The sequence below is a fragment of the Pempheris klunzingeri genome, chromosome 17, assembly GCF_042242105.1.
Source record: "Pempheris klunzingeri isolate RE-2024b chromosome 17, fPemKlu1.hap1, whole genome shotgun sequence".
Classification (NCBI taxonomy): Eukaryota; Metazoa; Chordata; class Actinopteri; order Acropomatiformes; family Pempheridae; genus Pempheris; species Pempheris klunzingeri.
In genome coordinates this window covers 12818430-12843976 of record NC_092028.1, presented here as the reverse complement: position 1 = coordinate 12843976, position 25547 = coordinate 12818430, and the positions used below count along the sequence as shown (strand labels likewise).

The following is a 25547-nucleotide window of genomic DNA, read 5'->3' as shown; positions in this document are numbered from 1 at the left end:
TATGCATGTGTGTGCGTACGTGTGATTCATTCATTCGGTTAATGGAAAGACAGAATTTTTTTAAAAAGTGAAGTTTCAGATTTGAAAATGTCACCTAACTCGTGTTAATATTTAATCTTTGCCCTCTTATTTTGTTTCTTCCTCTCTCTCAGAGCCATTCAGTGCATCAGTGTGGGTGATGATGTTTGTGATGCTCCTACTGGTGACTGCAATGGCTGTCTTCATGTTTGAGTACATCAGTCCTCTTGGCTTTAACAGAAACCTGGCGCAGGGCAAAGGTAAGCATTGCCCAAGACCACTGACATGAGCCATGCATCTTACACTGCAAACACTGTCCATCCTGATGTTATTATGTCTCATGAGAGAGTATACTTATCAATGATTTGTGTGTTCTCATCTTCCTCTAAACCATCTCTCTCTCTCCCCCGTCTGTCCTCTCTTTCAGACCCCCATGGACCTTCCTTCACCATGGGCAAGGCCGTGTGGCTGCTCTGGGGTCTGGTCTTCAACAACTCTGTGCCAGTGCAAAACCCAAAAGGAACCACGAGTAAGTTCATAGTGTCTGTGTGGGCCTTCTTCGCTGTCATCTTCCTGGCCTCCTACACTGCCAACCTGGCTGCCTTCATGATCCAGGAGGAGTTTGTCGACCAAGTCACCGGCCTTTCTGACAACAAGGTAAAGGACAACAAATGGGAGAGGTAGTTTTGACTGGCTGAAGGGTGCTTTGTTTGTCAGATAAGTAGTTAGCTATTTAAGAAGTAGCACACCCAAATGTGTCAACTTTATATATAGACATAAGATTCTGTAGTGCTCCTGTTTTCAAAATTCAGAGAGGGTAGAAAACTATCAAAAGATAAAGTTATACACAGTTAAAGGCAGGGTCTGTAACATTATTAAAGTTAGCAGGAGTAGCTAGATTTTGAAAGTATCCTACTGAAAATATCCCGTACCCTCCCTTCAGGCTTTCCTCCTCCACACACACACACACACACACACACTGCTGCGCTGTCTAATATTACTGCTGGAGAACGAGTCCAGGATAGTGATGAGAGCACCGGCCTCTGCTGCAACAGCTCTGCGGCAGGGTTTCTCATTCAGTCTATAACGCCGACTGACAACCTCTCTCAGCTTTTCAGTCTGACAATTAAACAACACTGTTAAATGCATAGATCATAGAATCTTAGAAACGCAAGCAAAATAGCCAAACAAATTTTTACCTCTACCTCAGTGTTACTGCTCACTCGGCTCAGAGACGATGCTTTGTGATAACAGATTTACTCCATGGATGCATGGTTAGCTCACTAAACAGCAGCACAGAATTGAGAGATGCAGCCCCCTCTCACTCTTCGACCCAGTGGGTGTGTTCTTCATGCTGGTTAACTGCGGCTCTAATTTTGGCTGCACTTCCTCTGCCGTTCTTGTGCAACTAGCTCGCTAGCTTTAGCTGTAAGTCAGTCTAGCGCAATGAGTTCACAGGCAGAGTGTGCGCAGGTCTGTGTCACAGCGTTTGATTTGATTTCGGGCTGTTCCTAGAATACCTTGCACATCCTGCCTTTAATACATGTTTTTGTTGCAAATTCCACCAGTACCCATAGGGGGTCACATGGTGGAGGAATCCATCAACATTTATGTGCCCAAACATCAAGGTTTACACCAATAAATAGAACTTTTTATGCGTAGTTTTTAGTCTAGAAGTAACAAAGTGAGCCATAGAATATGTTTTTTTGGTGCTGCTTTTTAGTTGTCATTCTATAAACTAAGAAGATACAGTGATGGATTTGTGCTGTGTGCTGTATGGCATCCATTACTATCTGATATTTAATTAAATAATTCAAGTGCCCTCTAAACATACTTACAGTTATGCCGGTAACACCTGGTGCAGAAAATGTATTAAAATATGTTTAAATTCATTGAAAATAATTAATTCCTTGCATCAGTGTTTCCCAATCCTGGTCCTGAGGGCCCAAATGATTCCCAGCTCCAACACACCCGATTCAAACTGTCATTAAGCTTTATAGAGGCCTGATAACGAACCATTACTTTAAATCAGTGTTGGAGCAGGAACAGATCTAAAACTGGCAGGGCAGTGGGCCTTCAGAACAGGAAACACTACCTTAGATCTACAATGGACTTGTGTTTGGTATTAAATGTGGTACTAACAAGACATTTTTCATTTGAGGTGAAATATTTCACATTTTGACATTTTCTTAAAATGTTTGCAAAATGTGGTTTTCTTGCTAAACTTATCGTTAGCCTGTCTAAGAAACAGCATTCTGGTGCTTCGGTATGAATAAGAATCCAGAGAGAGAGAGAGAGAGAGATGTATGGGGAGATGCTTCCAAGGAGACAGCATTGGAGACTGATAGAGTGGGTTTTGACAACACACAGAAGGAGAAAATGGGGGGAATAAGGGGTAAAGTGGTACAAGACAACAGGCGGACAGATATGGGCCAGGTTGATGGCTGAGGTAGGGAGAAAGGAATGGCACGAGGAGGGACAGAGTAAACAAGATCCGGATAGACAGAGATGGTCAGGAAAGAGGAATCAGGAATCAGAAAGGAATCAGACAAAAAGGCTAAATGCTGAGTGAGGCTGGACAACGAGCCATCTTTGAGCGGCAAAGAAAGAAAATTCCCCATTGAGATGTCTGTCTGTAAGTTTTCCAGAAAACTGCAGACCAGTAGGGGGCAGAAAGACTTTAAAACGAAGTCACAGCAAAAAGGCCATAGAGCATATCAGCGTATCAAGGTCTTCTGACTTACATGTTCGAAAACACTTGCCTACTTACACACACAGCAGACACACAGAACAAAATGACCTTTCCATTGGTGTTATATATACTGTCCAAAGCAACTTTAATATCATCAGCTACATTTTTCACATACATGGGAAGCAAAGCGGAGTTCAGTGTCTTGCTTTAGGATACTTCGGCATGTGTATTGGAGAAGCGGGGAACCACCAGCATTGCAGCCCAATACAGTGCATATTCGAATTGACAACAAAATCTGTGATGTAGGAGGCGATTCGGAGGTCCTGCGTCAGGCTGAGCAACCTTTTCATATCTCATTAAGTCATTTCATTGGACAAACATTCCAAAGTTTGATTAATGCATGATACATTTCGGTAGTTGCCTGTGCAAGCTAGGAACAGGGACCCCCCTAGAAATCTCTGCATCTCTGCAATCTGCAATCTCTGCAAATGGAAACACGACAGCTTTGTGTGCCCCTGTCTGTATGGAGATGTACAACACAGAGGATGCTCAGCCTCCTTCGGCAAGTGTACTGCCATCTGAAGTGGTTAGAGGACTGATAATATAAGCACTTTTGTTTTACTTTGCCTGTAGAATTGGTAAATCTGTGATATTTGCTCATCCATCTCTGCAGTGATGACAGGAAGAGCTGTTTTTGCTTTTTTAAAAAAATCTTTTATGAAGAGGGGATGATGGATGTTTATTGAGCTGCTGGTAACTGTCGCCCAAGCAAACTATCTCATGCTCAAGAGGGTAGCAGACATTTAACAGGTCTGTGGCGGTTTAGGCTGTACAGCCATCAGGGATTTGTCTTTACAGCACTGGCTTATTTGTCTCTGCTTTCTGAAGAGGGCATGCTGTTCTGGTTTCTCAACAGCTGATAGCAGAGCATTTTTGTTAGTGCAGAGACTTTAAGAATTCGAATATCAGCGAACAGGTGCTGTGCTGTGGTTGTAGCAGTTTGTTGCAGAGACATAATACCAGCAGTAACACGATTTTGCAACTTGCCACATGCACATGTTTGTAAGAGATCTGAAAAATAAATCCCAGATTAAAATCAAACCTCCTCTATCCAATGACATAATTACAGTAGATTTGTCTGTCTTTTTTTCGAGTTTGACTGACTGACTGTTGGAATTCTTGCTATTTTGTTATTAAAGCTTTTCATTTCTATTCCCAACAATGTTCCAAAGATTTATCCTTTGGAAATAGCCCACATATTATAACCATTAATGAAGCTATTCAATGCTTTAGGCTGTTCCTTAAGGCAGCAGCACCACCTGTATTAGTTTAACCGTCTATCTACAATACAGTGTATTTCATTTCTCTATCTCTAAGTGTGACATGAGCCTAAAATAGCATCTTCACCAAAATTAGGCAAGCATTCTTGGATGCAACTTCCCATTTAGAGCAGCCTGTCTGAGCACATACACACATGTTGAAAAATTGCCACGAAACTTGGACCCATATTAAAATGTACCTCTAAAGCACTACTGTTTTCAGAGTCAGAGACTACTTCAAAGTTTGAGGTGTGACAAAATGAAGAATCCTATTTGAGCAAAAATCTACAACCTGATTAACAAGTAAACACAAAAAAAAACACCAAAGGACCTTGAGAAAAGAGAAACAGGAAACATGTAAAGAAGCAAGGTGCCATGTGAGGGAGAGAACATATACAGATATACATAGGATAGACAAAGACACAGTTAGACACAAATTTGCTTTTATTACAGTAGAACCTCCATAACCAGGAGATAGAAAGGATAAGAGGAGAAGAGTAGACCAATGGATATGAGGAGAGGAGAGGAGGGGAGGATAGACAGGATGAGCTCTAGTAAATACACATAACAGCAATAGGATCCCAAGTGGGGTCACTTGGCCACAGATGCTTGTGAGCAACGGGTTTATTAAATTAGTTTAGTTTATTAGTAAATATATTAGGTAGTTGGATGGATGGAATGTGTGTTTGGAATATAAAAACATAATGTAACGTTAAGTACAAACATTTGCTTAAAAAAAAAAAGGCTGGTTGCACAGATCTTTACTTTTCTCCTCAAGTGTGACACTTATGTTGCTGTAGGCAGGCTTAAGTTCTCCTTAGCTTAGGGACTAAGCAACTCTGTTGCACAGAATCCCTCAAAAGATTTCCTTAGTTAGGGAAAAAAAAATTAAGACATTTATTGCATTGCATTGCTGTGATTGTGCTTCTCACCTCTCAATGTTGGCCTATAGTTAAAAATGGAAGCAAAGAAGACAAGACAACCAAATTGGTTAGAAGGGGGAAAAGACTGTACTTCTGGAAGAAAGAAAGCACATGCTAAAATTTGCTTAAATCCTCATGTGGGTGCCGGCGTCAGCAACATTAAAGAGGTGCACCACTATCTCATCCTCCTCCTTTTTTTTAACATGTCACCATGCTGTTCAGCAGACAGGAAAGGGCGTCTGAAACTCTGTGAAAGATGAGCCACATCATTGACTTGTGGACATGAGGTACCTTGGCAATTACTGACTGGAACGATTCCGTAGCATGAACCTGTACAGCAATACGGCTGCAAGAGCACAGTTATAGAAAGAGCAGTCCAACTCGGCAGTAGGACAAATCATCAATTGACTGCTGGTCAAATGAAATTGCTGATTGTTAATCATATCCATTGGGTCACAGATCATCTTCTCAGGACGCATTAATTTCCCTCATTTACTGCCTTAAATGCAGTTTTGCAGTTAAGATAATCAGAGGTTCCCTTACAGTTTAAGGGATTCCTAAAGTATACTGGTATAGCAGACCAAGATAAAGAGAGAACCCTACATTTGTAAGTGAACATTTTAAGGAAACCTTAAGGAGAATACTAATGATGGGTGTTTTGTGTAACCGATTTTATATTAAGGAAACCCAGGATCTTTTGACTTCAACAACCTGTGAAAAATAATCCACGCTGTAATGTTGTGAGAATGGATTGTTGTCTGTCAATGCCATGTAGCGGGGCAATGAGTACTCTTATCTCCACCTGTCTGAAACCCAGATCTTCCTCCGCCTCTGCCCTTTCATTTTCTCATCATCTCTGCATCAAGCTTTCATTAGTAGCAGCTGGTGCAGTTCTCAAAACCCCTTCTCTGGTAATTATCCAGCAAGAGAAGAGCGCTTTCCCAATCTACATTTCCCCAGTCGGCCTTGATGTTTGAACCAGCCAACCAACCCCCACGACGCTCCGCCTCCCTCCTCTTGTCATATGTGCCCTCTTCTGACCTTAGCTCTTCCGCTCCACCTTTAAAGCTCCATAAAAGAGGGAAAAATGCAGGAAGAGAGAGAAACAATGGGAAAGGCTGCGAGAGGAGAGAGTGTCTCCTGAGGACTATCGCTTGTGATGCTGACACACACTACGTGACATCACCGCTAACACATGCGCTCACACACATGCACAACAGAGCTTGACTTATTAACGCACCCTCACCATGACCTGATTACACAATAGACATGCACATGTGCGCAGGCAGATACAGTATGCATACACATATATGTATATTTACACATATATTAAGTAGATACATTAATGATGTAACTAGTCCATGTAAACATTTCAGCTCGGGCAATCAAACACAGGGATTTTTTTTTTTTACAGATGTTTAACAGACATCGAACACAGCACCAATGTTAATAATATTCAAATAAAATCCTTCATGCACTGCCTATAGGTTTCATCACTGCTGTGTTGTGTGAATGTGTGAAAGAGAAGCAAAACAAATGTGTGAAAATGTAACGGAATATTATATTACAGAACTGTTATATGTAGAGAAACCACTCCTCAGTACTACTATACACACACACACACACTCTATGTGGTTAGAGTGCAGTTCATAATCCACACCTCTAATTGATATGGTTCGTGTGTTTCTGCCACTGAGGGCAGATTGTTACCGCAGTGCTTGAGGGTAGGTTATTACCACAGCGTCAAGCACACCACTACAAAACCCTTGACCTGTACACTGACTAGATTATACCTGAGAGAGACACAGTGGAGGGGAGGAGGGAGACAGAGAGAAATGATGGGAAAATTTTTAAAAAAGAAAAGAAATTCATTCAGAGGAAGGAACAACGCTATAACAGTATTTGCAGGGATCAGAGATGGGCACAAATACAGAAAGTACAAGTTATATAAATACTTAAAAGCTTGCTCATCAAAGGTATCAAAATAAAATACGAAATACTAGAAAATGTAATTAATCAAAATAGAAGTCATTTGTAATAAAAGATATATATTCTGTACAAACAGATATTCTCATATTTTATTCTTGCAGGTTTGCTGTGGTGTGTGACAGAAATATCGGCACGTTGTCGTAGACACAGGAATGTGCGTTACGCTATTAGGGGTTGTTAAAGTTATAATTATGAAGATTTTCAGTTAAATAAATATCTGTTAAGTCATTATCTATTGCCACATTAGTAAACACAATGGTGATATAGACCATGGCCTACTGATCAATGCACTTGCAGTATCCTTTGGTATAACAAACTGGGCATCAAAAAATTTTATTTCACTGTCGGATGAAGACAAACACTTAAAACAATCAGTAAGAATCCTGTTTGAAACTTTGTTAGAGTGAGTTCCAAAAACATACAGGTACTACTTATCGCCACAGATGCTGCCAAAGAGAATGAAATGGATATCTGCATGGTTACTGCTTTATAAGTGAGTTTAATTAGCAATTAAGTGTCTGGATCAGTTCAGGTTGCAGCATAACGGTCACTGAAAGGCCGTAGATTTTGTTAGCTGTCACAGAAGAGATATAAAAAGTCTCTGTTCATCCAACATTAATACGACGTCTGCCTGCATTCTTCACAGCAGAGGTGGTCCAGACTGCTAGTTACTGGCTATGACCCCGGCTAAAATCTCTTAAAATAGCATAAAACCAGAGGTCTCCTAACTATAGCTCAGAGCCGCACATCTGGAATTTCACTTAGCGGTAGAGTAACAAAAGCATTGTGCAGCAACAACAATTTGAGGAAGTAAATCAGATGATTGTTCGTGGGATGTTATGTTTTCTTATGGCGGATGCAAATTTTGGATCCTGTGCCCAAACCTGACAGCTATTAGGAATGACCACTATAAAATCCCTAAATGTAGCTATGCTAGGAATGAACTTTGTGAGTTTTCCTGAGGGCAAAATGTGTCTCTTTTAGAATAAAATGACATATTGAATAATTCATTTTAAGTATCTTAAATATACAAATGCAGGCTCTCAAAGTATTTCATTAAGCCACACATCCATCCATATAAGCCTTGCCCATTTGCACCTAGATTTTTTTTTCCTCTATTATAAATTTTTTCCAAATCTGTTTTTTCACCACTCCTCCCACAAATTTTGAGCAAGTGTCCCCAACTTTGGTAGAGAGCAGCTTTACACCAAGCCGGGTAAAGTTATTTTTTCAGATTTTCGGTATTCCATTTGCTATAGGTGGCCCTCACATGCTGTGGGCAGGGCTTATCTTACAGAAAAAAATGGCTTCATGCCATTGCAACCAAATTTGGTGGACATGTATAGATGATGATGATGATGTCTGGATGTGACTATGACAGATTTCAGGCCATTTGGCCAATATGTGGTGCTGTAACAGCATCCTCCAACTATAAAGGAAGGGCTCTTTTATGAATGTATATGTGTATGACTGTCCTTTGCATATCTTAAGCATCCGATCGACCTCACTCTTGGCAGGTGTATTGCTGAGGACCCACGCGAGCGTAGTGTCAAGTGTGAAGTCGATATGAAGTTGAGCAGTTCTCAAGCAGCACCTCTGGGGGCCAAGCAATCGGCCCATTCTGAATGGGCATGGACTCCAAATGGGCACTACACTATTTGTTGCAATACCAAGAGTTTTACTTTTCTCCCTTTTTTCCAAAATGGAGACAATCCCAGGAAAATGAATTGCTTAGCTGTGACTGATATCTTACCATTAGGGTACCAGTTGGTAACCACCTACACACATACACAGTTAGACACAAACACACACACATAACACACACATTTGGAATACATTTTATCACTCACTGCTTCTCTCTGTCTTACCATGTTCCCTCTCTTTCTTTTGTTTCCTTTCCATTGTTCTTTCCTGCTCCACAGTTTCAGAACCCGTACGCATACTCGCCTCCGTTCCGCTTCGGGACAGTTCCAAACGGATCCACAGAGAGGAACATCAGGAAGAACTATCCCGCTATGCATCAGTATATGGTGAAATATCATCAAACTGGAGTGCAGGACGCACTTGTCAGCCTCAAAACGGGGTATGGAAACATTGTTAATTTAACATATGCACTAGTCAACCTGAAAAAACACTACAGTATTGTGTGTCTGTGTGCATTTCTGTTTGCATATTTGATGTCACAGATGTCTGTGTGTTTTTTGTGTGACAGCTCCTCTCAGCCTGGGGATAAATGGGCTTCCTCATTGGGAGTAGAAGGAGCTATTTTTAGCACTGGTCTCTATAATGGGACTGGCGATGGTTTTCCGCAGGTCAACCTCATAAAGCGCACAGGCATGAATTTGTAAGAGCAAAACCAGATTTTTTTCATTAGGGAGTGTAACATGTTTGCAGCATGCAAGAGGAAGCAAATGGAACTACATTTGAGCCAACAATAGGGAGTCAAATCTGCCTGTACTCACGTTTGGCTGTGATCATAGAATCACCTGTTTTGTATTTTTACGTGGAAGTGAAGTGTTAGATCCTTCTTTCTATTTCAAAATAAAAGCTGGGACAGTGGCGTTTTTTTCCTTACCACCAGGGTGAAGAAAAAGAACAGTATTTGGTAATGGCAAATTACCTTGCTTTTGATCTATTATGGCATATGGTAATTATCATTGTAAATTAATTTAAAAATAATTATTAGGTATACGTCATAGTGGCCATGTGAGCCCCATGTTAACTTCTATTTCTAGTGTGACTTTGTGTACTGCACACTGCGCTCTCTTGGGTTTCCCTCTTTCCTCTTTTTCTATTGAATAATTTGATCAGAGAAAAGTAAAACATTCACGAATGAGGGAATCTAATTTTCGAAATGGTTCAAAGTACAAATAATAATCATGAAGTTGTTATTTGCTGTTGCCAAATTCAGAATGATTTTCAGAATAGGCGAGGCGCAAAGTCGAGAAACTGCATTAGAAACAAGCACGCATGAACAGGATTGTGTGCTGGAATCTGATTCTTCTCTTACTGCGTGTGCACTCTCAAACGTTGACTTGCAGGCATTATACTCCCATATTGTGTGTGTGTGTACATATGTGCACATGTGTAGAGACAGAGAGGCTTATCACAAAGCTAACCAAGGACAAATTGAAAAAGTGGAAAAAATTGAGCGGGTCGGATAGACAGAAAAGTGGAGGTGAAGATCGTGAAAAGGTAAGGAAGGAGGAGAGGCAGAGCGGTGACTCATTACATCAAAAAGCACACCAGGGGGTGGGGTAGGAGACCAAGGACAAAATACCAGATTGGAGGAAATGAAAGAAGGGTGGAGGGCAGACAGAAAACGACAGAAGAAGAAATTGGTAATGAAATGAAAGAGGGAGTGCAACGGAAAAGGGAAGAAGGGGAAAATTGAGGGTAATATATAGCATAGAGGGAAATGGGAATGGACACAGAGGAAGGGGTTAAGGGACCCCTCTTCCTCTCTTAGGGATGGAGAGATGGCAGAGAAAAAGAGCGAAAGATTGTGGGAGGAACCTGAGGTAAAGGACAAAAGGTTGATGAGGCGATACAAGTTTTTTTTCTGATTGGTTAATGGTTATGGGGTGGGATCCAATCAAAGCTCTCACCTCGAAGGACAGGCTGCCCCGCGGAGATGGAGGAGAGGGGGGAAAAAAATCCACATACAATAAAAATGAGGGTATAATACATGATTCATGATGATTTTTATGCAGTTTTGTCTTCCAGCTCATCCATAAATCATAAGTAAACTTGGTGTTAACATGTAAAAACAGCTTAAACCGCTCCAGCATCTACAGTGCTCCCAGTAGCTCTCACCTGTGTCATAGAAGCATGTAGCACAGTGGTTAAGACACACAAACACACACACACACACACACATATATACATATATCTGTGCTCAGACTGCTAGCTGCAGGTGTGCATTCGGTAATACCCTCATTGATAATTCTATTCTGTGGTATTAGCAGATGAGCAACACTGCAGCGTTCAGCTGTTTGAGGCTCGATGGCTGGATTAGCTCTGATCACACATAATGCTGACAGGCTTTACATGCAAAATCTGTTACAGCCACAAGAACCAAAACTATGCACGGGGGAGTTGAATTGATTCGATTACGTTCCAGGACCTAAATTACTCACAGCACCAGCAACATTTAGGATTTTGTGCAAGTAAACGAACGACAAATATTCATTAACCATTTTAAAAACATTAAACAGTTGCATTCATATCTGTGGCAACATCATTACACAATGCCAACAGGCTGTATGCCCAAACTGATGCAAGACCAGCAAGAGAAACACAGCTCTTTCCATTCATTTGCAATGCCGGCACGGCGGGGATCCCACTACAAAGGCCTCTAGCAAAGAAAGTTAATCACGCCTTAACCTTTGCCTCAATGTGATCCAGCTACATGAGTCAAATATATGCAAAAGCACACCGCAGGTAGAATACTGTAGGCCTAACACTGTACAAACGTACATGCAAATATGAGTACTGAGGATATATTACTGTTCTGTTAACTTTCCAGTGATTGAAAGCAAAGAGCATCTCATGAGCATTGTTTGCCTTTCATTTTCTCTCCGGTAACCTCACATGCTGTAACTTTAGCTGAATTCTAGACATAAAATTGTCTTTCTGTTTTGGGGTGTTTAGGGTTTGAAACATTAAATGCAATAGTGAAACTTTGAACTCCATAAAAAGTGTCTAACAGCATTTTAAAATTTGTGCCATCAGTGAATTTGTGAAATCATTTTGGATCAGGATTTATAATGTAGTTCTGCTAAAATGTTTTATTTGGGGAACCACATGCTATTTGTATTTGAGTTCAACTAACAGGTTGTGTACTGTACTGAAGAGTTCCCCTGTAGTGGTGTAAAATATGATTTACAGTCACACTAAACGGGTATTTGCCGTGTTAAAGACTACATTCAGAGGTATAGATTGAAAGTGGCAAGAAAATCTGTTCTGCTACATTTTATTCACCCAAATAAAGGTGTGACGGATCGTGATGGCTGAGTCCCTCTCCAAGCCATTAGAGCCACAGTATGTCTGGCTAGCATTTATGAACAGGCACGCACAAATCCATGCTCACATCCGCATGTGCACAATCACACAGATACGGAAAGGTACACACACACACACACACACACACACACACACACACACACACACACACACACACACACGAACAAGACCGAGACAGGTCTGGTTTCCTACATGTTTGGACACACAGCCTGCGTGTGGATGGAGCCAGTGCTGGGTTAAGCTAATTACACAGCTGAACTATCGGCTGTGAGACTCCGTTAGAGGGCTGGATCTGACATTCAGTAAATGCCAGCAGTCACTGCACTATTAGCAGGGCTCTCTGTGTGTATACAGTGAGAGAGAGAGAGAAAGAGAGAGAGAGAGAGAGAGAGAGAGAGAGAGAATGCAGGCACTGACAGAGTGAGAGAGCAGCAGTTAGTGATGGCATCAGTTACACTGAAAATGTCAGTCTGAGTCTGGGATATTTTCGTTTGTACGCTTCGCTTTGCAACCTGCTTATTTGTATGTGTGTGTGTGTGTGTGGACAGAGGCAGAGAGAGAGAGAGAGAGAGAGAGAGAGAGAGAGAGTAAATGTTTGTGTCTGTCTAAAGTTTGTTTAGGTCGTCCATATGCCTCCAAGGTCCTATCACCAACGAAGCGTGCTGTATTGAACTGCAGTCGCTCCCCACTGTGTCTTCTGTGTGTTTGGTTACGCTTCGATTGCATTTCTATTGGAGATGATTTAACACTTTAGAATTGATCCACAAACAAACACATTCTGAAAAATAAGCCCCTCGTCTGCCTTGTGTCTCCTCCTGTGCGCTTCTCACTCACCCTCTTTAAAAATAAAAAAAAGAAAAGTGAAACCCCTCATGCTCTGTCTTTATACCCTCCCTCTGTCTGTTTTCTTCTGTCTCTTTCCTCTGTTCTTTTTTCTCCTCTCTTGCAGTAAACTGGATGCCTTCATCTATGATGCTGCAGTGTTGAACTACATGGCCGGCAGAGATGAGGGGTGTAAGCTGGTGACCATTGGCAGCGGGTAACTAAAGCTTTGATTTTTAAAGAAGACACTTTTTATGTGGATTGTCTTCACTCCATGGTCTGATCCTGCTATTCTTCGGTCCAAACCATTGTGTAATGTTGTGAAAAGGTGTTTTATGGCTGTAATGCACAGATAAATTCAATTGTTTATGTATGAGTTTTGTGACATCATGCATAAAAATTCTTAAAGGAAATGTTTTTTATGAAATGCGTTTATTGGCTTTCTTGCTGAGAGCTAAATGAGAAGACTGACCACCCTTGTGTCAATACGGTTAATATATCACCAGCAGCCGGCTAACTAAGTTTAGCACTGGAAACAGGTGAGAGTAGCTAGCTTGACTGTGCCTAAAGGTAGCAAAATCTGCTTACCTGCCCCTCTAAAACTCACTAATTAACATTTTTGTGATCCGAACAAAACTTAAGAGTAAAAACAACAAATCAGCTTTTTACGGGGGGTGATGTGTAAAATAAAAAGTCTCCAGCTTTGCAGGATAAATAGATGATTGATTTGTCTAACACAGACTGCTGAATACGTGTGGCTCTTACCCCCCCCTTTGTATTAACCTAAAATTGCTATAACCCTTGTATGGTGTTCGGGTTTGTGGACCCGATTTCATCCCCTTTCATGTTCTTTATCAAAAGAAAAACTATACGATCAATCATTTTTTCAAACTCAGACTCGTCAATATGAGCCAAGGCCAATGAGTCTGAGTTTGAAAAAATACTCAATCGTATCATTTTGCTCTTGATAAAAAAAATGAAAACGGGTCCCACAGACCTGAACACCATACAAGGGTGAAGAGGGGATCTCCATGTGGCCGGTATGGAGCGGAGGAATGATTAAAGTGACTAACAGTGTTTCAGTGTATGATTAGGGCATGTTGGTATTGTTTTAAGCCTGCAGTGTGAAACTTTTGTTGCTCCCTCCTGGCAGTGAGAGAAATTATACAAACCCTGTTGATGCTTGCTCATGACATATGTCGATTTTACCAATGCTGATTTCATGAGTTGTATTCATTTATTTAGAATGAGTTGTTTGTTTGTTTGTTTTTTGGTTTGCTTTCTCTGGAGCGTCAGAAACCTTTCTTGGATGCTTCTTAGGTTTTCCTTTACAGGCTTCACCGTACTCATATTTCCTGTAGGGTACTTTTTCCTGAGGTTTGCTTCCCCCCTCAGCTCTGGTAATCCTATCATTGGACCTCATTCACCAATATCTTAAGTTTTTTCCTGAATTTGTTCATAAGTAAGATCCCAAGAAAAGGCTACACTTGATACATCACATGCTCTTAAACCGGAGAATCGTTTGCAGCTGTGTTTTTCTAATGATGAATCCCACTGTCATTTTAAATTGAAAGTTTGTACCAGCTGTTCTTTATTACCATCGGCGAGTGGCTTGCCATTTGCCATAAAAGGGCATGAGACTGCAGGGCCGTGTTCACACACAGAAATCACACACAGGATTTAAAAGTGAAAGGGCCAACTGAAAATTTTAAGATTCAAGATTTGACTGGATACACTTGAAATCTATGTTACAGCTTATTTAACTGGTATGTAGAAAAGTACAGAATGTCATTTACCATGAGATCCTGACCGATCCTCTCTCACTGACGTGATAATTAACAAGTGTCAATATTTAAGAGTTACCATCCCTGTGGTGCCATTCTGAATTTGGAGTATTGTTCCTAATGCTGTTTGATGACCACGGATATCTAATAATGAATATGGATAAAGAGACCGGGCACCTTTATGTTTAATCTGGGGCTGTCCTCAGCCCAATTGTGCTCCTTGGAAAAATCTCAGAAAAATTCCTTTTCCTTGCTCTGCGACAGCTGTATCCAGAGAAGGGGCCATAGCTGATGAGGTAAAAATAAATGGTTTGATCTCAATCTGAGGCCAAAAGAAATGTCGACGATGTTGACACAGAAATGTCGACACAGAGGAGAGATGATGAGGGGAAGGGGAAAGGCTCATAACTCATGTGAAATGTGTAGTGTAGTGGTAGAGTTTATTAATTTGAAAATACCATGATGCTTTGTAAAATAATGAAATAATTAATAAGAACATTTTACATGACAGTTATTATTGTAAGTTAAATCCTATAATATAACTGTAGAACTGAAGAAAATACAAACATGACCTTGAGTGTGCATAGATTCTACTCCTACCAAAGAACAAATTCCAAAAAAGAAAGCATTGATGAATGCCAGAATCTTGCACAAGTGGGTTTTAAGAGGGGTAAATGGACTGTATTTGTATTGTGCCCTTCCACTCTTTTTGACCACTCAAAGCACTTAAACACTACATTCACATTCGCCCATTCACACACCATTCATCACCATCCATACATTGATGGGAGGTTGCCAGCCCTGCCATCAGGGGGGAACTAATAATTCACACACACTCACACTCTAAAGCTGTGCGTCAGGAGCAATTTGGGGTTCTGTGTCTCGCCCAAGTAAACTTCAACATGTGGACCGGAGGAGCTGGGGATCGACAGCCGATCCTCCAATCTTCTTAAAAAGGGTTGGTGAATGAGGCCCATTGCTGGTTGGTATATGACAGATGACTACCAGTGAACCGCTGCAAGATTGTCGCCACGGACACCAGATTTAAAAACTCTTTTTTTGCTTTACTGCAAAATACAGAGAGATTCACCCGGCAGTGATTGGCTTAACCGGCATTGTGTGAAGTCATTTGGTAACTATCTTACATGTCATAACATCTTGTGTTTTTAAATGTTTGAGAATCCTCAAACCTTCTGATCATGTTTACGGGAAAACTTTACAGATTTTCAGTATGGTGTCAGACCGGCACTCCTTTTTCTTAACCGTTTTAGTGATTTTGATTTTATCTGTGACCTAAATTTCCACTTCATGACATTTATATGCATCACTAAGCATGAGCTATCTCCTTAAAGATATTTTTAATCACAGTGACACCATCTGCAGATAGAAGAGGGGAAAATATTTGTTTAAAGGTTAAGATTTAAGGATTACTGTGTGTGTCTGTGTGTGTGTGTCTGTGTGTGCGCATGTGTGTGCGCTTGTGCTTGTGTTCAGGTACATCTTTGCCACCACTGGTTATGGCATTGCTCTACAGAAAGGCTCCTACTGGAAACGACAGGTGGATCTGGCCATCCTGGCCATCATCGGAGATGGTGAGAAACACGCTCGCCCAGTGTTATCGTACTCAAATTCAAAGTGCATGATACCGTCCACAAAGGCAAAAGGTTACATTGTTCCTTGCCAGCATTGTAATTCATGCACACATACACATACTCACACTCTCTCTCTCACACATGCACAATCTAACACACACACACACATACACACACTTCTCTACCGCCTTGTCTGTTGACAGCACAAAGGGAAAGCAGTGAAGTATAAATAGTCCTTTGATGTTATTCTGGACACAAAAGGCTGCTCTAAACAGAGGGCAGAGTGTGTAAGTTATTCTAATATATTCCTCTCTGCAGCACCAGATCTGTGTGTGTTGTGTGTGTGTGTTTGTGCATTACTCTATCTGAATCGCTTTATTACAGTAGTCTCAGAAGTTCTTACATAAACAATTTCCTACTGCAAAACAGAGAGAACGCGAGACTAGCTTGAGCTTTTAGTGACAGATTCATTTACATTTTTACATCGAAAGCATTTTGCTGATGCATGTGTTCACAGCCACTCACATTAAGTGCACTGGAGTTGATTAAATCAACATTGGTGTCACAATAATCCTCTCTAACCAAATGTTATCAAGGCCGTAGAGCATGCGTTCCACACTCTGTCGTATTTCATGGCTGGATAATTTTTTGACAAAAATCAGCCTCAGAGTTTTTGTTTCACTTTGCATTCTCTTCCCTATTGTTCATCCTATCTAACCTTTTATACTTCTTTTGCTTTGCTTTTTAGCAGTCATGTAATGCAAACATGTGCTGAGGATGTTTAGAATCTGTATAATCTATGCACCAAGCTCATAACTTCAGTGTTCTTATACCTGCTTCAGTGTTTATCCAAAAGAAAACAAAAGAAAACTCATAAAGTAAACAAGGAAGGTGAGAAGAGAAGAGAGAGTAAGAGAAATAGATGACATGGGGGGGTAAAAGAATGGCAAAGAGAGTGTGTGACAGAGGACGAGAGAGAGCAAACAGATGGAGGGAGAAAATGAGGAAAGAGACCAAAAAACAGAGCCAATGTGTCCGTGATGGCCAGAGAGAGGTCAAAGAGGGGACGAGGCAGGGTGCAGGGGATGAGAGGAAGACAAGCAAAGAGTGTGTGTTAGGTAGAGAGAGAGAGAGAGAGAGATGGGGAGAGAGAGAGAGAGGAGGCCTGGGTCTTGATAGATGACAGTGACTCTGTGTCTTGGCAGATGCTACTTGATCAGATAGACACAATGTGGGTGGAGAGCATATGGCTTTTCACGGACTGAGAGAAGACAGAGAGGATGTGTTTGGGTAAGAGTTGGGGGAAGGTGAAGAACAAACAGACGGACGGACAGACAGAGAGACAGAGACAAAACAGCCTGTCTGGAAACACATGGTCTGGCACAGACATGGCAGAGCCAGCTGCATGTCACAAAGTCCTTTGATTGTGACAAAATGTGTGAGAAATGAAAATACTTTGCCGTTATTTCCTTTTTTCTCATCTAGTACCTGTTGGTATGTAATGTATCCATCGTGGAGCGGCAGCAATATCTAAGACTTTAATCATCCAATCAGGTTCAGGAGCTGTATGTGCTCAACCATTTATGAGTTTTCTGAAGAAACTTCCTTTAAGTTACTGTCCTGAAATGGGATTGATATCATGTTTGTGGTTCATAAAAATGTAATGGAGAAGACAGAATTGCTAAAAGTTTTGTTACCGCACTCACGCATCTTAAGATAAATGTTTCTCCAGTCCTCGTTGCTTCAGACTAAACCATTTTAAAACCCTTGAAAGCGTGGATGGAACTTGTAGATACTTGTGTTCCTGTGTTCCAGCTGACTGGTCTCCAGACTATTGCTTGAGCTGTCTGACTGCAGAAGAGAGAACAAAATTTGAATTTCAGCAATACTTCGTCCTGGAGTCAGAGCAACTTTTCCCTTGAAGGCACTTGATTTTAAAAACTCACCTGTTGATACCTAAAGGTGTCATTTGTCTTTATGCTCTTTTGCTGCCAATTCCAAGCATGTGATGAAGTAATTTTTAAAAAAAAGTGCTACAATGGTGACATCTAAGACTGTATTTGCATATCCAACAGGAGATAACTGCCTTGATTGTCCTAAAGGGTTAATGACTCTGTAGGGAATGTGCACCCTTAAGACATCTAGCTGAAGACCACCATGATATTTGTCTTTCCTCACTAGCAGCCTTAGTTATCCAGCCCTGAATGACACAGATTGGATTAGCCACGCGCCAAATGTCACAGAGGAAGCCAGAAAAAGGGGGGGGGGGGACTGAGGGAAGGGAACACAGAGTCAGGAATGAGAAAAGATAAGGTCTTTGTTGCTTTCTACCTTTCTTTTCATTAACACTAAAGAAGTAATCTCTTTGCTCTATCAGGCGTCATGGAGGGGACTGGATGACCGGTGGATGGTGATGCCTAAAGAAATTTATTTTAAACAAAAGCCCCCGAAAAACCAAACAGCAGTCACCTTTAATAGGTTGACACAGATATTTTTAAACTAAATTCAAAAGTTCTTGCAAATACATGGAAAATCTCAACAGACACTGCTCTTTTTTGGTGCAAAACAGCTGAAATACATCATATGATACTTTACATCTACTTTTGAAGGAATATTGATGACTAACTCATTGCAGATTATATCACCATTTACTGTATTTAGGATGTCTATAGTAACAGTAATAGTTCCATGTGTAAATTTCTATCTCAAATGATGCAGTATCATGATATAAACTTGTATAGTATCTACCCTTAAAATAAAGGATTTGAGTCTCTCTCTCTATTCTCTTGCTTTCCAGGTGAAATGGAGGAACTAGAGGCCCAGTGGCTGACAGGAATTTGCCACAATGAGAAGAACGAAGTGATGTCCAGCCAGCTGGACGTAGACAACATGGCTGGGGTCTTCTACATGCTGGCCACGGCCATGGGGCTCTCCCTTATCACCTTTGTCTCTGAGCATCTTTTCTACTGGAGGCTCAGATACTGCTTCACTGGTGTCTGCTCCGGCAAGCCGGGTCTTCTTTTCTCCATCAGTCGGGTAAGAAACAGTTTGTGTCGAAGAGGTGTATTTTTACGTGTGCAGGAATGCTCTGCAAGCACTCCTTAGCCTCTTTTTGTGGTTTGGGACAACAAAAACAATTGCACAGAATTGCGATTATAACATACACTTAAATAGTCAAATAGTCGACTCAGAGAAGCAGGCCACTAAGTGTGTGCACATGTGAGTATGAATATCTGGGCCTGGGGTGGACTGACTGGGTTAAAAGTGGTCATGTTCAAGGCCATAAGGTGCAGCGAAGCAACTGCAACTGTACTGGGGGCTAATGCTGCATTATTGGGGTCAGACAGGCCTGTCTTAGTTCTATTTTCCATCAGCGGAATAAGAGAGCAGGGCAAGCACACACTCACACACACACACACACACACACACTCACACACACACATGCAGAGAAAGAGAGCTCCTGCTAAACTAAGAAACTGAGGGGAAACAAGGGGGAAGGAGGGAGGGCTGCACAAAGGAGGATGAGAGGAGAGGATGAGGATGGAGACGGGAGGGGGGATCACGAGGCAGCCCTGAATATGGACGAAAATAGATCCTAATTGCAGCATGTTTTTGGATGAAATCACGGCAACCCACACTAAATCAATCTATTCTCTCTCATTCTGTTGAAAGGTCAGCATTCTCCCTTGCTGTGTGTGAGAACACAAGACATGGACGTGCATTCCTAAAAGCACTGCAGTGTCTCTGCACTATTTTTGAGGCAGAGTGTGACTCGGTTTTCAAAGTTAGCAGAGGGGGGTAGTGAGGAGGGAAAAACTTTTAGAGAAGATTGCAAGGTTCTTGAAAAAGTTGTTGTTTCAAAGCCATTCTCGAGTGATTTAAGGGAAAAGACATCCTTAATGGCCTATCATGAGTTGATGAGCTCCGCAAAATGTGTGCTCAACCAAAAAGCACTGAATTTGTCAACATCATAAATACTTAAGAATGTATTTGTGGACTGAAAGATGGTCTCAGTAAGGAAAGAAATTGCTTTTATTCTTTGAACACAAAAATTTGAGCTCTGTGTCATTACATTTAGACATAATATCACCAGCTGGTAATCCAAAAAAAAAAAAAGCTTTATTAACCTCCTCACAGTTGTAGTAATGGTAACTTCTCCTGTTTACTGTTGTTCCTTCTCATAGATTCTGTCACTCCTGGAGTGCCTCTAAGCAAGGCTTGGAGCTTTGACCATTGTTCATTCAAATTGAATTGAAGGAGCTTCAGAAAGTCTCATTGCACTGCGTTGCATTTTATCTGTGTCTTTAGAAAATATACAGTGGTATTACATTGGGTCAATGATGGAGAGGGTTTTGTGCTGGCAGTGGGGCTGGAGACTATATTTAGCCTGGTTGGATTATTCTTTGAGCAATATGCCGTGTGTCTTTTGTTGTCTTTGTGTGTATATGATTAATTCGAAAGTCTTTCTATATATGAATTTCCTACATTATTATGTTATTTTGAATGCACCATCCTCTTAAATCCATCATAAATGGGTGTTTTTGAAGATTAATACGTTTCCATCTTTACTGGGGGGGTGCAGTTGGGTTTTCTTTGTAAATTAAACAATTATGTTTCAGAGAAAATGAAAGAACCTAATTTGACACTGTTTCAAGTTTGTGTTAATGGTGATAAAAGACCGTGTTGGTTCAATGAACTTTGCTGGGTTTGCTGAGTCATTACCAATTTCAATAAAACATACAGAGCGCAAATATGTTTGGCCAGAATTGATAAGTAATCATTATTCTGTTTGTCTCTCTTCATTACCCTCTCTATCCCTCTTTATGTTTGATTCTCACTCTCATTTTATCTCTTTCTATCTTCCACTCCTCTCTCCCTCTCATTTTCTCCTGTTACCCTTCTTTACTTTTTTTTTTTTACTTCCCCTCTTTTCATCCTACATCCAATTCGTTCACCCACGTGTCTCCATGCAGGGTATCTGGAGTTGCATCCATGGAGTCCATATCGACATGAAGAAAAAGACGGATCTGGACTTTAGTCCCCAGGACAAAATGCTTAAGCTCATTAAGTCAGCCAAACAGATGACCAATATGTCTAACCTGAGTGGCTCTCGCATGAACTCACCTAAACGTGAGTTCATGCATTCAGCTGGTCCCATGATCATGGACATGATGGCAGAGAAAGGAAACTTCATCTATGCTGACAACCGAAGCTATGCTCCCAAAGATATGATCTATGGGGATACTGGTGACCTGCAGTCTTATCTTGCTAACCGACACAAAGACCACCTTAACAACTACATCTTCCAGGGAGGGCAGCATCCTCTGACCCTGAATGATGCCAATCCCAACACAGTAGAGGTGGCAGTGAGTGCTGACGCAGTCCAGACCAACGCCAAACCGCCCCGGACCCTGTGGAAGAAGTCAGTGGACACGCTTCGCTCTGTGCCACCTGGGCCCCCTCCGATGCCTGACATGCTGATGCCAGACCCACGAATGTCGATGAAGACACAGCGCTACCTCCCTGAGGACGCAGCCCACTCTGACATCTCCGACTGTTCCAGCAGGGCAGCCTCCTACAAGGACCCAGAAAACAACAAGCACCTGAAGCCCAAGGACAACTTAAAAAAAAGATCGGTGACGTCAAAATACCCAAGGGACTGCAGTGAGGTGGAGCTGTCCTACTTAAAGACTAAGCAGGTCAGCGGCGGACCCAACCAAACCGGGAGAGGAGGAGCAGGAGGGGGAGGTGGAGGCGGAGGAGGAGAGAAAATCTACACCATTGACTCAGACCGAGAACTGAGCCTACACTCAGACCCCATTCACTACCGTGAAAGTCGCGGCCTTGCTGCTGATGATTTGGATTATCCCGAGATTTACTCTGACCACAGTGACAACTATAGGAAGTGTGAGCAGCCTATCATTCATTTGAACTCTTCGCCTTTGCATCACACCGACTCAGATCTTCTGCCAGACCCAACTTACTCTAAACACTACAGCCTGAAAGAGAAAAACCTTTCCCCACATGAATCCATTGATCGCTACAAACAGACACACTGCCGTTCCTGCTTGTCCAAAGTGACTGCTGGCTACCCGCCAGGAGGGCCGTACACCTCCCCTGCACCTGTCGCAGCTTCGGCTACACGCTCACCATACAATCGGTGTGAAGCATGCCTCCACACAGCCAACCTGTATGACATTAGTGAGGACCAGCTCCTTGCAGACCCCCTGGTCAGTCCCACCATGCATCACCAACAGCAGCAGCAACCAGATGAAATGTTTGGTCTGTATTGGCCACAGACGGATGGGCCGCATGTCCAAAAGCGAAACCGCTTGAGGCTGAGTCGTCAGCACTCCTTTGACAACATCATGCTAGAAAAGCCCAAGGATGTAGACCTGGGCCGACCAGCACGCAGCGTCAGCCTCAAGGAGAAGGATCGCTTCCTGGACTCCACATCTGACTCGCACTATGCGAACCTTTTCGGCATGCGTCCCTATTCCGGCAGACTGTTTGGCACCGGGTCCAAATCAATGCTGTTTAACCACAACCTGGAGGAGAGTAAGAGGAGCAAGTCCCTGTACCCGGCCCATGGCTCGGAAAACCCTTTCCTCAGCCACTCGCTGAGGGATGACACCAGCAGCAGACTGGTCCATGGGCGTAGCTCCTCTGATATTTACAAACAGCTTGCGGTGGCCTCCCCTGCAGCAGCCCTTGGAGCGCCCCCCATCAAAACACGCAATGATGCGAACAATCTCCGCTCTTCTGTTAAGTCCACCACTTCATACTGCTCACGGGACGGGCGGATAGCCAATGACATGTACAATAAAGAGCATGTGATGCCTTACTCAGCCAATAAGACTAGTGCATACCCGGCCCCACGCGGCGTCCTAAACTCAGCCCAGTTCAGCAATAGACGGGTGTATAAAAAAATCCCCAGTCTGGAGTCAGATGTTTAGTTGATATAAGAAATAACATGTTCTCTCCTCTTTACTCCTCTCTGGGTTTGTATTATAATTTATCAACTATGTTATCCACCAAAGGATGCCATAGCCACACTACGTTTTTCTTCTTCTCTTTGACATTGTAATCCAAAAGAACTCGTGCCCACTTGGGTATGATGGTACTACTACTACTACTCTCTTTGCAGATGATATCATAATTTTTGTTCATTCTCTGCCATGTACCCATGAGTTGGCTGCATGGCTGGCACGTTGCCACAAGGTATCCTGGTGTAAATGAAGGGGAATCAGTAACCCCGTAGGTTTTAAAAAGGGGTAAGGAATGGCACAGTCCCATTAGTGGGACAGAGAAGGCCTAAGTTACTGTAAAGGTAAGAGGCAATTGGATTTGAGATGAAAAGTGAGAGGAAGTGGTGTGGAGGACAGGAGAAATTCTATGAGGAGGAGGGAATTACAGGGAGAGAGAGGGGAGACAACCTCTCTTTCAGCTCCTCCTCCTTCTCCCCTTTTTCCTTTCCACCTCCACTGTCAAGCTTGGGGCTGGGTAGTTGAGGAGAAAAGGCCTGACAGGGAGACCAGATGGGCACGTTTGATGTCATGGCCAGACATGGAGGAGTCCCAGGAGGGCAAAGGCGTCACAGTGAGCTAGTCCAACGGTCTGCTGCTTGTTACTCTGACAAATATGGCCACCGAGACACCTGGCAGTACAAGAGGAGAGAGAGGGAGAAAGGAGATGAGCGGCTAAATGGCACCGAGCCGCGCCTCCAGTAGTTCTTGGCAATTAGGCATAGTGTGCTTGGTCTGAATATGGTCTTGTTTGTTAAGCCCACGCAAAGGGACATGGTGGTGATGAGAAGCTGAAAGTAATGTAGGTGCTATCAATGAATAATGTTTACAGACTGACAGATAAAAAAGACAGACTGACAAAATGACTGATAGAAAAGAACAGACAAGCAGGGAAACCTGAGGCAATGATGGGCATTTAATTTGTGGCGCTGCACATAGAAAAATAATTGCAAAGTATTGCTTTTTTATTCTATTAAACTATAAGATTTATTAGGGATTCTGGCATCCGGATCCCCCTATGTAGGATTTTAGTGTTTGCTTATTTGGTAGCACAATAGCCATTAGTTTTAAAACCTCTCTCCCACATTTGCTTTGAAAAAGCATAGCTTTCTGAAAAATACCATCAAGAGTAGTAGATTATTTTGCATGTGTTGATTTCTTTCAGTGTCGGAGAAGACAAAATACACACAAATACACTCAGACACATATTTTACATGTTTTTGAAAAGGGACTGTGTCTTGCCAGATATGTTGGATGGATACTTGTACAATCGAAACCTTTATCCTTGACCTTTGTGCTTAGTAAATCATTCTCATGCTGTGGCTCCTGCCGCAAAAGAGCGAGGAAATGGCGGAAGGGAAGAGAGCAAAGAGGAGATAAACCAGGGAGAAAAAGGATGAAATGACAACTGTGTCCACCACCACCCACCAGTGCCCAGCCCCTCCCCTCCGACGGGGAGGGGCTGGGCACTGATGTGTTTTTCGTCTTTTGACCTCCCTGCCACTGAGAAACAGGGTATTAGCTATAAAAATCCACTGACAATTCTTTTCTTTTTTTCCTCACTCCTTCTTCCCTTCCTCAATCAACATGACACACCACTAGAGTGTTGGATAAATATAGAGCTACTTCACTTTGGTTTTTGTAAAAGTGAACTTGTTGGTTGGTTGGTACAGCAGTAGCAGTGCTATACAGTATCTAACCACTACAGTCTGACTGGGGATTGGGTTAACAATTATCGATCATCAATTACTGTTGATCCACACTCAACCGGGGCTCTTGAGGATCTGAAGACTACTTGAGACGGATCCCTTGTTTACCTTCATAGCATTACTTTGGGTGCGATGTGGGATGGGGTGGGTTGGGCAAGATGGAGGGGGAAGGAGCTGAGGAGGCTCCACTGTTATGTGCTCATCAGTCATGTGTCCATCATGGTGTGAAGTAAGTTGTGTGTGTGCATGGCAGAACTTGGGTAAGCCTGAAGTCTTAACCAGAACATTTGGTTCCTAATTTGATTGTTTATGCATTTATTTGTTTATTTGTTATGTTTGTAGTTTTTTAACACTTAGCAGAAAAGACTTGCACATGCACATACTTCCATATACACGCAGAAACAAAACACTTTTTTTTTTTTGTAGCATTATACTGTACAAATTGTACAGTCAAAAGAAAAATCATGTATCCATCTTAGCTGACTGATTGATTTACTTGATTGATTGGATTCACAAAGCCAAATTCAAATAAAAATACCTCAGGATGATTCTGTGCGTTTTGGGGGAGCTTCAACCGTAGCAACAGAACATGACGCGGCACAGATTTTTTTGTAGAAAAAAAATTCAAAAACAACAAAAAAAAAAAACA

The 25547-nt window shown here is 42.0% G+C and overlaps 1 protein-coding gene across 1 annotated transcript in view; it reads left to right on the top strand.

The window, feature by feature from the left end:
* The window catches only part of grin2aa (glutamate receptor, ionotropic, N-methyl D-aspartate 2A, a), a 135613-nt gene extending 112493 nt beyond the window's left edge, over positions 1 to 23120 (top strand). Inside the window, exons 8-14 of the mRNA XM_070847268.1 lie at positions 153 to 278; positions 446 to 675; positions 8864 to 9024; positions 12916 to 13005; positions 16067 to 16164; positions 18962 to 19200; positions 21138 to 23120. Of these exons, the coding sequence (XP_070703369.1) occupies positions 153 to 278; positions 446 to 675; positions 8864 to 9024; positions 12916 to 13005; positions 16067 to 16164; positions 18962 to 19200; positions 21138 to 23120 (2927 nt within the window). The remainder of the gene's footprint in view (positions 1 to 152; positions 279 to 445; positions 676 to 8863; positions 9025 to 12915; positions 13006 to 16066; positions 16165 to 18961; positions 19201 to 21137) is intronic.
* The last annotated feature ends 2427 nt before the right edge of the window (positions 23121 to 25547 follow it).